Raw genomic sequence first — 10,282 nt, 5'->3', positions numbered from 1 at the left:
ACCAATATAGATGGTCATAGCCTTGTAGATTGTGGTGGGTTGTGATGAATAGGCGCCATCTCATCAGTTTTGCCTATGTGTCATGTCCATGTGGCGGTTCTTGCCCTAGGTTGTGAAGCAACCTATATTTCTGTTATTCCCAAAATTCCCAAAAAAATCTCATAAATTCTTTGGGTCATATCTTCGTCAAATATGTAAAAACCTTCCTTGCCTAGTTCAAAAATAATTCAAAAATATTCATTTTCCTATTCTGATCAGAGTAACACTTTGTGAAGGAAGTACCACTTTGGCATGTCCAAATGGTATCCATTTTCTACAGTGATTTCCTATGCCCAAATAACCATCCTCCACCAAATGCTAGCTCAATCCATTCATTATTTTGAGCCCAGCTTCAACATTCGTATTTATGTCCAGTGTGGTACTTTGTAAAGCAAGTACCACCTAGTCTCCTCCTTTTGAGGTGAAAATTTGTGAAGACAGTCTTCTTAGTAACTGATCATCCTCAGCCAAAACTCACGCCCATTAGCCATGTGCATTTCCCGTACCACAAATCAAACACTTGGCTGCTTATTCATGTTTGAGCATCGATCGGTCTCCTCGTGAGAATCTTATGTTGTGATTTTCTTCCTAGCACCTACCTGGGGAATGCCCAACCCACTAGACATGCCTAGGCCGCCCAGAACACATGGCAACGCCACGGTCACGCGGTGACCACGCGGCGGGCATGCGAGCTTACGCGCTCTAGAGTTGGGGCCCTCGGCCACCGTCCAAACCTCGATGTCTCGCCATCAAACCATGTATTTCTGATTAAATAGATACTTATTTACCTAGAAATGATTTTTGGAAAAAATAAAGAGCAAACTATGAGGCAGCTGCAGTTCAAATTTGACCCGCTTCCAACTGAAGCGACGGCAATTTGTCTTTTTCACCAGAGGTGGATCGAAAATTTTGACACCCAACCATTTTGTCAATTGTGCATTATATATGGCCTAGTATTTTAGAAAAATGATTTGGTCCATTTCTGCAACAATTATTTGGTAGTTCCTTCACAAAAAAACCTCCTTTTGGGCACTCGGAAAATGAAAAATGAATTTTCCGTGCAAAAAAATGAAAACTTCCTTAGGCAACATTGTTTGGAATTCCAATATGTACCCTTGTGCACAATATGAGATCATTTGAACAAACTATGCCATAAATGTGGCCATAAGATTGATCATTTGGCTTGAAAGCCATGAATCTTCACGCATGATAGCTCATTTTTGTGAACACTTTTTTAAAATAATTTCCGTATTGCAAGTTTATTATTTTTTCTAGAAACTTGGTCACATATAATGACACAGTGCGAAGGTTTTCCAATTTTTTGAATTTTTTTGAATTTTTTATGCCCGTTTCAAAATGCGGTCAAAACGGCGGGCTTGACCGTTCCTACCTAGTGGTTGAATCTTGGAAATTTTTTGATGTTTCTCTGATTAAATAGGTACTTATGTAACTAGAAATGATTTTTGGAAAAAAATAAATAGCAAACTATGAGGCAGCTGCAGTTCAAATTTGACCCGCTTCCAACTGAATCGACGGGAATTTGTCTTTTTCACCAGAGGTGGATCAAAACTTTTTACACCCAACCATTTGGTCAATTGTGCATTAAATATGGCCTAGTATTTTAGAAAAATGATTTGGTCCAATTTTTTGACAATTATATGGTAGGTCCTTCACAAAAAAACCTCATTTGGGGCACTCAAAAAATGGAAAATGAATTTCCGTGCAAAGAAAATGAAAACTTCCTTAGGCAACATTGTTTGGAGTTCCAAGATGTACCCTTATGCACAATATGAGATCATTTGAACAAACTATGCCATGAATGTGGCCATAAAATTGATCATTTGGCTTGAAAGCCATGAATCTTCACGCATGATATCTCATTTCTGAGAAGACTTTTTTAAAATAATTGCCATATTACAAGTTTGTTATTTTTCTTGGGAACTTGGCCACATATAAAGACACAATGCGAAGGATTCCCAATTTTTTGATTTTGTTTGAATTTTTTAGGCCCGTTTCAAAATGCGGTCAAAACGGCGGGCTTGACCGTTCCTACCTAGTGGTTGAATCTTGAAAGTTTTTTGATGTTTCTCTGATTAAATAGGTACTTATGTAACTAGAAATGATTTTTGGAAAAAATAAATAGCAAACTACGAGGCAGCTGCAGTTCAAATTTGACCCGCTTCCAACTGAATCGACGGGAATTTGTCTTTTTCACCAGAGGTGGATCAAAACTTTTTACACCCAACCATTTGGTCAATTGTGCATTAAATATGGCCTAGTATTTTAGAAAAATGATTTGGTCCAATTTTTTGACAATTATATGGTAGGTCCTTCACAAAAAAACCTCATTTGGGGCACTCGAAAAATGGAAAATGAATTTTCCGTGCAAAGAAAATGAAAACTTCCTTAGACAACATTGCTTGGAATTCCAATATGTACCCTTGTGCACAATATGAGATCATTTGAACAAACTATGCCATGAATGTGGCCATAAGATTGATCATTTGGCTTGAAAGCCATGAATCTTCACGCATGATATCTCATTTCTGAGAACACTTTTTTAAAATAATTGTCATATTACAAGTTTGTTATTTTTCTTGGGAACTTGGCCACATATAATGACACAATGCGAAGGTTTCCCAATTTTTTGATTTTTTTTTGAATTTTTTATGCCCGTTTCAAAATGCGGTCAAAACGACGGGAATGACCATTCCTAGCTAGTGGTTGAATCTTGGAATTTTTTTGGTGTTTCTCTGATTAAATAGGTACTTATGTACCTAGAAATGATTTTTGGAAAAAATAAATAGCAAACTATGAGGCAGCTGCAGTTCAAATTTGACCCGCTTCCAACTGAATCGGTGGGAATTTGTCTTTTTCACCAAAGGTGGATCAAAACTTTTTACACCCAACCATTTGGTCAATTGTGCATTAAATATGTCCTAGTATCTTAGAAAATTAATTTGGTACAATTTTGCAACAAATATATGGTAGGTCCTTCACAAAAAAAGTCATTTTGGGCACTCGGAAAATGGAAAATGTTTTTTTCCAAAAAACTCATTTCTCATGACATATTTTTAAAGATATTTATCTTATTTCATGTTTGTTACTTTTCCTGAAAACTTATTCACATTTGGTGACACAATGAGAAGGTTTTTCATTTTCTTTTTGAATTTTCTCAGGTCATAAAATAGCTGATATGATTTTAACACGCTATTTTTAGTCAACTACGACCAATTTAAATGGTCATAACATGGTACTGCATTCTGATTGGTCTGTGGACGTCTCACGCGGATCATGCATGGAAAGCCGTCGGATGCTCGCGGATCCAACGGCAGTCCTCGGCCCACCACACCAACCCCAAGCCCACCTAAGCCGAAACCCTAGCTCTACTCGTGGACGTTTTCCATCCACCCCCCCTCCCGCCTCCTTTCTTTCTCTGCCTCCTTTCTTTCTCTGCCTCTCGCTCCTTCACGCACCCACAATCCCTCCGCTGAAACCCTTGCTGCCGCCACCTACACCTCTTGCTCCGGCGTGTTCCGGCGGGCCTCGCCGACTGTGCCTCAACCGAGCTCGGCGTGCCCTCCTGCTCAAGCTGCTCCAGCCACTAGCGGCGCCTGCCCGCCTTGGCATCCCGCGCCCGCCGCCCCTAGGTCCTTCACCAGCGCGGCCTACCGCAGCTCATACACCGCCTCCTCGTTCGTCGTCCGCGTCACCACCAGGCTCGGCCTCGGCGCTGCGCCGCCCCTCGACCTCCATGCCACGGCGGGGAGCAGGCCACCGCCCATGTGTACTTCAGACGTCGCATCCACCACCTTCGTCGCGAGATCCAAAGCAGGTGCACGCGGATCCAGCTCCTCCATCGCCATAAGCTCGTCTCTTGCGTGCGGATCCACTCGTCTGATCCCGTGCTCGCTGCAGATTTTGGGCGGAGATGGAGGTGGCGCTGCAGGCGTGTGATGCCGTGGACTGGGTCTACAAGGGAGAGGGCGCGGAGAATCTCATCCTCAGCTACAACGGCTCCTCGCCCTCCATGGTATGCTCTGCTCTGCCCTGCTCTGAGTAGGCTCGTTATGCTGTGCTGTTGGGTACTACTTAGCTTTCATGTATTTACTGCAAGATTCTGGACTTGGTATGATGCGTTTGTCCCTGCCTAGATTAATTGGTGTACCGATCGGGGAAGTTGGTGGCCTAGAATCAGAGATGCTAGCTTGCCCCCAGTGCTCTGTTTGATAATTAAGCACTCAATCACTGTAGCAATCAATAAATTATGTGTAGGGCTGCCCTCTTAATTTATGCATCTGCTTCCACTTTATTATTGAAACATGAGAGCAGGGGTCAGGCGTAGCTCTTTGTTACCTACCAGTTTTTTATCCATTTCTAACCAGGAAACAACCATCCTATCTGTAGTTGGTTCCCCGGATTCCCCATTTTGCTTCCGTATGATACATTTAGAGCTGATATGGGTTATAATCTGCTGATCTACCTTTGGTTTACATACAGCTTGGCAAGGTACTGCGGGCCAAGAAGGTCCTAAATGACAAGGCACAACCAGCACCAAACTGTGTAAACTTCTCAAGCTACGAGCAGCTCGTGTGGGGTGACATCCCAGAACTGCAATGGGGTTGACACTCTGCTCATATGCATTTTAGCTCTTTTGCTTTTAATCTGTTAGTAGTGGTCACCATTATATATTGCCTGTGAATAAGTATTTCAACTCATTCGCATTGAATCTGTTAACAACAGTCGCAAATACTTGTTTGCTTCATGATTATATGTTGCCATGATGATTTAAGACGATTAGCTGATGCTGAACAAGTTATATCATTCTGACCATGTGGATTTGTTAGTGGTGCACTTACTTTCAGAAGTAGCATTTACACTGCAGCTCCTTGCATATATATGACACTGCTTGGTACATGTAAAATGGTTATGGCATTCTCATCTCTGAGCATATTCTGTAACTGTAGCCTGCAAGGGGATTGAGCATATATGCATTTTAGAAATACTACTGTTTTCAGTTGACAGACTCAAATAATGCAGCATGCATTGTCCTTTTCCCTGCACAAATAATGCAGTATGAGATGTGTGACCACATCATGTAATTATGCGATGATGCAAGTTGTTTTTGGCTGTAATTTAAAGGAGTTGCTCATGCCGGTAGCCTTGACATGTAGGATATCTATAGTTTCTATTGCTCATGCTCATCCGCAAGCTTTTGGATTTATTGTTAGTCAGATTTCTGTTTTACTTCTGTTTGGTTCTAGGATCTGTGGGTCATGAGCAAAATTAAAAGCATTTGTGTTGTTGTGATTCTTGAACGGTGTCAATGGTCGTGTACAGGTGTCTTTTGTAGTATAAAAAGGGCCACTATCAGCCGTAGGATTTGGATTCATGCTGTGAAGATCATGAATATATATCTTATTTTGCTTCTCTATGCCTCATTCGTGTACAGATTCCCTAGCAGTATTTTTTTTGTCTGCCACTTGCGACTGTCGGGTTCCTGATGTGCTTCTCATGCCCCGCAGACCATTGACCTGTACGTGGTTTTCGACGTGGCCACTGCTCTACTTCAGGTAAAATTTCACACTTTGATGAGGATTCATGAGCCCTGATTTGGGATAGACAAGTGTGGCATACTGAGTTCAGGAAATCAATTATGTGGCACGACACCTATTAGGTGATTCGTGAACACACAACCAGGATGATTCCTATCCTACCTATGTTGTGCTTATTTCTTCCAAGCTAGTGATGGCGGTCGCAGGTGCAGTACCTGCTGGTTAGTACCTGCTGGTTGTTACTATCGCTGGCAGTTAGTGTTCAACATCTATCGCTTTAGCACCAAGCGACTAAAAAATGTTTTGGTAAAGCTTTCAGAAATCAGTTTGCAGTGTTGAATCAGTACACATCTTTTACCTTCAATTTGGTAGTATGAAAAACACATTAGTGAATCTGATTAACTTTGCCATATTTTCTCTATTAACTTGCACTGGATTGGTACCCGTCATTGCCTTGTACTTAATTCTGCTAACACTGCAGTACACATCTTTTACCTTCAATTTGGTAGTATGAAAAACACATTAGTGAATCTAATTAACTTTGACATATTTTCTCTATTAACTTGCACTGGATTGGTACCCGTGATTGCCTTGTACTTAATTCTGCTAACACTGATCTTGTTACTGTTAATTTGTTATTGCCATGGTGTTTATGCTGTTTAGAATAAGATCCATGCATCAATTCTAAGTTCTCGTCTCTCCAAAGGGACACTTCTAGCTTCTATGACTCAGACTTGTTAACTATTGTTTCTTACTTTGTTAGCTACGACATATATTTTCCCGAGTTATTCTAATTCTTCTGATTCATGTAACAGGATGACAGTGGAAGCCATGTTGTTGTTTTGTTTGTTCCCAGCCCTGACTATGGTCGTCGAGCGAGTCCGGCATGTTGTTCATCTAGTAGAGCTTGTTAGGAGTCTGAATTTAAGAACTTGTAGAGCTTGTTAGTATTACAATTGTAGAGCTTGTTACACTTGTAGAGCTTGTAAAGCAGTATGGTCTTCTGTATTGGAATGGATAGAGCTTGTATTATGTGATCTGGTTGCTCTTATTTAAGTATCATGTGTGTTTTTGTCTCCGAAAATCTAAATAATGCTTGAAATATGAAGAATATGAGTCTGAATTGATGGGACCCACTTACCACAACATGACAAATGGGATCCTGTTACTAGAACCTGACAACTGGGACCCATCTGACTAGTGGACCCTTCTTTTGGAAAAAAAGAAAAACTAAATTCGTTTAGACAAAAAGGCCACAACCCAACAATATAAAAGGCTGCAATATAGGGCTTGGCCCATGAACCCAACCAAAAAACAAAAAATTGACACACACAAAAAAACATAAATGGGCTGAATTAATGGGCTAGGCCCATGTAGAAAACCGAATTGGACCGGGGTGATTCTTGTGCCACATCAGCTTGCCACGCTGGATGCCTACGTGGCCTGGGGAGGTTGCTAGTGACCAAAACGCCACAGTAGGAATATTTTGGTCGTAAACGTCCACGACCTTCTCACAGAGAAGGTCGCTATAGTCAGTTAACGACCCTCAGCTTTTGACCTTCTGTTTTTGGTCAAAAAAGGGTCACAAATGAAAAACCATGACCTTTCAGTGACCAATAGTCAAGGTCACAAGTTGACATATTTCTTGTAGTGTCACTACAAGAAATATGTCAACTAGTGACCTTCTGTCAGTGACCCTGGAAGAATTGGTCATAGATCTATGACCATTTCAGACCAATTGGTCAAAAGCGGTTTGGGGGGCTCCAAACCCTAAACCATTGCGACCATTTTGGTCAGAAAGGTCGTAATTTCCTTACACGAAAAGGTCATAAAGCAAATAGCGCTAGTCCGCTGCCTTACTTCTAGTTGTTAACGACCAATATAGATGGTCATAGACTTGTAAATTGTGGTGGGTTGCTATGACTAGGCGCCACCTCATCAGTTTTGCCTATGTGTCATGTCCATGTGGCAGTTTTTGCCCTAGGTTGTGAAGCAACCTATATTTTTGTCATTCCCAAAATTCCCAAAAAAATCTCATAAATTCTTTGGGTCATATCTTCATCAAATATGTAAAAACCTTCCTTGCCTAGTTCAAAAATAATTCAAAAATATTCATTTTCCTATTCTGTTCGGAACAACAGTTTGTGAAGGAAGTACCACTTTGGCATGTCCAAATAGTATCCATTTTCTATAGTGCTTTCCTATGCCCAAATAATCGTCCTCCACCAAATGCCAGCTCAATCCATTCATTATTTTGAGCCGAGCTTCAACATTCGTATTTATGTCTAGTGTGGTAGTTTGCAAAGCAAGTACCACCTAGGCTCCTCCTTTAGAGCTGAAAATTTGTGAAGACAGTCTTCTTAGTAACTGATCATCCTCAGCCAAAACTCACGCCCATTAGCCATGTACATTTCCCGTACCGCTAATCAAACACTTGGCTGCTAATTCATGTTTGAGCATCGATCGGTCTCCTCGTGAGAATCTTATGTTGTAATTTTCTTCCTAGCACCTACCTGGGGAGTGCCCAACCCACTAGACATGCCTAGGCTGCCCAGAACACATGGCAACGCCACGGTCACGCGGTGACCACGCGGCGGGCATGTGAGTTTACGCGTTCTAGAGTTGGAGCCCTCGGCCGCCGTCCAGACCTCGATGAATCGCCACCAAACCATGTATTTATGATTAAATAGGTACTTATGTAACTAGAAATGATTTTTGGAAAAAAATAAATATAAAATTATGAGGCAGCTGAAGTTCAAATTTGACCCGCTTCCACCTGAATCGGCGGAAATTTGTCTTTTTCACGAGGGGTGGATCAAAACTTTTTACACTCAACCATTTTGTCAATTGTGCATTAAATATGTCCTAGTATTTTATAAAAATGATTTGGTCCAATTTTGCAACAATTATTTTGGAGGTCCTTCACAAAAAAACCTCCTTTTGGGCACTCGAAAAATGGAAAATGGTTTTTTCGTCCAAAGAAAATGAAAAGTTCCTTAGGCAACATTGTTTGCCAGTCCAATATGCACCCTTGTGCACAATATGAGATCATTTGAACAAACTATGCCATGAATGTGGCTATAAGATTGATCATTTGGCTTGAAAGCTATTGATCTCCACACGTGATAGCTCATTTCTGAGAACACTTTTTTTAAATAATTGTCGTATTATAAGTTTATTATTTTTCCTGGAAACTTGGTCATATATAATGACACAATGCGAAGGTTTTCCAATTTTTTGATTTTTTTGAATTTTTTATGCCCATTTCAAAATGCGGTCAAAACGGCGGGAATGACCGTTCCTAGCTAGTGGTTGAATCTTGTAATTTTTTTGGTGTTTCTCTGATTAAATAGATACTTATGTACCTAGAAATGATTTTTTGAAAAAATAAAGAGCAAACTATGATGTAGCTGCAGTTCAACTTTGACCCGCTTCCAACTGAATTGGCGGAAATTTGTCTTTTTCATCAGAGGTGGATCAAAACTTTTTACACCCAACCATTTGGTCAATTGTGCATTAAATATGGCCTAGTATTTTAGAAAAATAATTTGGTCCAATTTTGCAATAATTATTTGGTAGGTTCTTCACAAAAAACCTCATTTCGGGCACTCGAAAAATGGAAAATGGCTCTTTTGTGCAATGAAAGTGAAAAATCCCCAAATCAACATTGTTTGCCATTCCATTATGCACCCTTTTGCACAATATGAGATCATTTGAACTAACTATGCCATGAATGTGGCCATAAGATTGATCATTTGGCTTGAAAGCCATGAATCTTCACGCATGATAGCTCATTTCTGAGAACACTTTTTTAAAATAATTGCCGTATTACAAGTTTATTATTTTTCCTGGAAAGTTGGTCACATATAATGACACAATGCGAAGGTTTTCCATTTTTTTTGATTTTTTTTTGAATTTTTTATGCCCATTTCAAAATGCGGTCAAAACGGCGGGAATGACCGTTCCTAGCTAGTGGCTGAATCTTGTAATTTTTTTGGTGTTTCTCTGATTAAATAGATACTTATGTACCTAGAAATGATTTTTTGAAAAAATAAAGAGCAAACTATGATGTAGCTGCAGTTCAACTTTGACCCGCTTCCAACTGAATTGGCGGAAATTTGTCTTTTTCATCAGAGGTGGATCAAAACTTTTTACACCCAACCATTTGGTCAATTGTGCATTAAATATGGCCTAGTATTTTAGAAAAATAATTTGGTCCAATTTTGCAATAATTATTTGGTAGGTTCTTCACAAAAAACCTCATTTCGGGCACTCGAAAAATGGAAAATGGCTCTTTTGTGCAATGAAAGTGAAAAATCCCCAAATCAACATTGTTTGCCATTCCATTATGCACCCTTTTGCACAATATGAGATCATTTGAACTAACTATGCCATGAATGTGGCCATAAGATTGATCATTTGGCTTGAAAGCCATGAATCTTCACGCATGATAGCTCATTTCTGAGAACACTTTTTTAAAATAATTGCCGTATTACAAGTTTATTATTTTTCCTGGAAAGTTGGTCACATATAATGACACAATGCGAAGGTTTTCCATTTTTTTTGATTTTTTTTTGAATTTTTTATGCCCATTTCAAAATGCGGTCAAAACGGCGGGAATGACCGTTCCTAGCTAGTGGCTGAATCTTGTAATTTTTTTGGTGTTTCTCTGATTAAATAGATACTTA

At 40.0% G+C, this 10,282-nt stretch overlaps 1 protein-coding gene across 1 annotated transcript; it reads left to right on the top strand.

The window, feature by feature from the left end:
* Positions 1-3,619: 3,619 nt before the first annotated feature.
* LOC119306635 (inositol-pentakisphosphate 2-kinase IPK1) lies at positions 3,620-6,654 on the top strand. The gene is made up of 3 exons (XM_037582808.1): positions 3,620-4,072; positions 4,540-4,660; positions 6,410-6,654. The coding sequence occupies exons 1-3, from the start codon at positions 3,971-3,973 to the stop codon at positions 6,412-6,414; spliced, it is 228 nt and encodes a 75-aa protein (XP_037438705.1). The 5' UTR covers positions 3,620-3,970; the 3' UTR covers positions 6,415-6,654.
* The last annotated feature ends 3,628 nt before the right edge of the window (positions 6,655-10,282 follow it).

The sequence above is a fragment of the Triticum dicoccoides genome, chromosome 5B (assembly GCF_002162155.2).
Source record: "Triticum dicoccoides isolate Atlit2015 ecotype Zavitan chromosome 5B, WEW_v2.0, whole genome shotgun sequence".
Classification (NCBI taxonomy): Eukaryota; Viridiplantae; Streptophyta; class Magnoliopsida; order Poales; family Poaceae; genus Triticum; species Triticum dicoccoides.
This window is presented reverse-complemented; position numbering and strand designations above follow the sequence as displayed.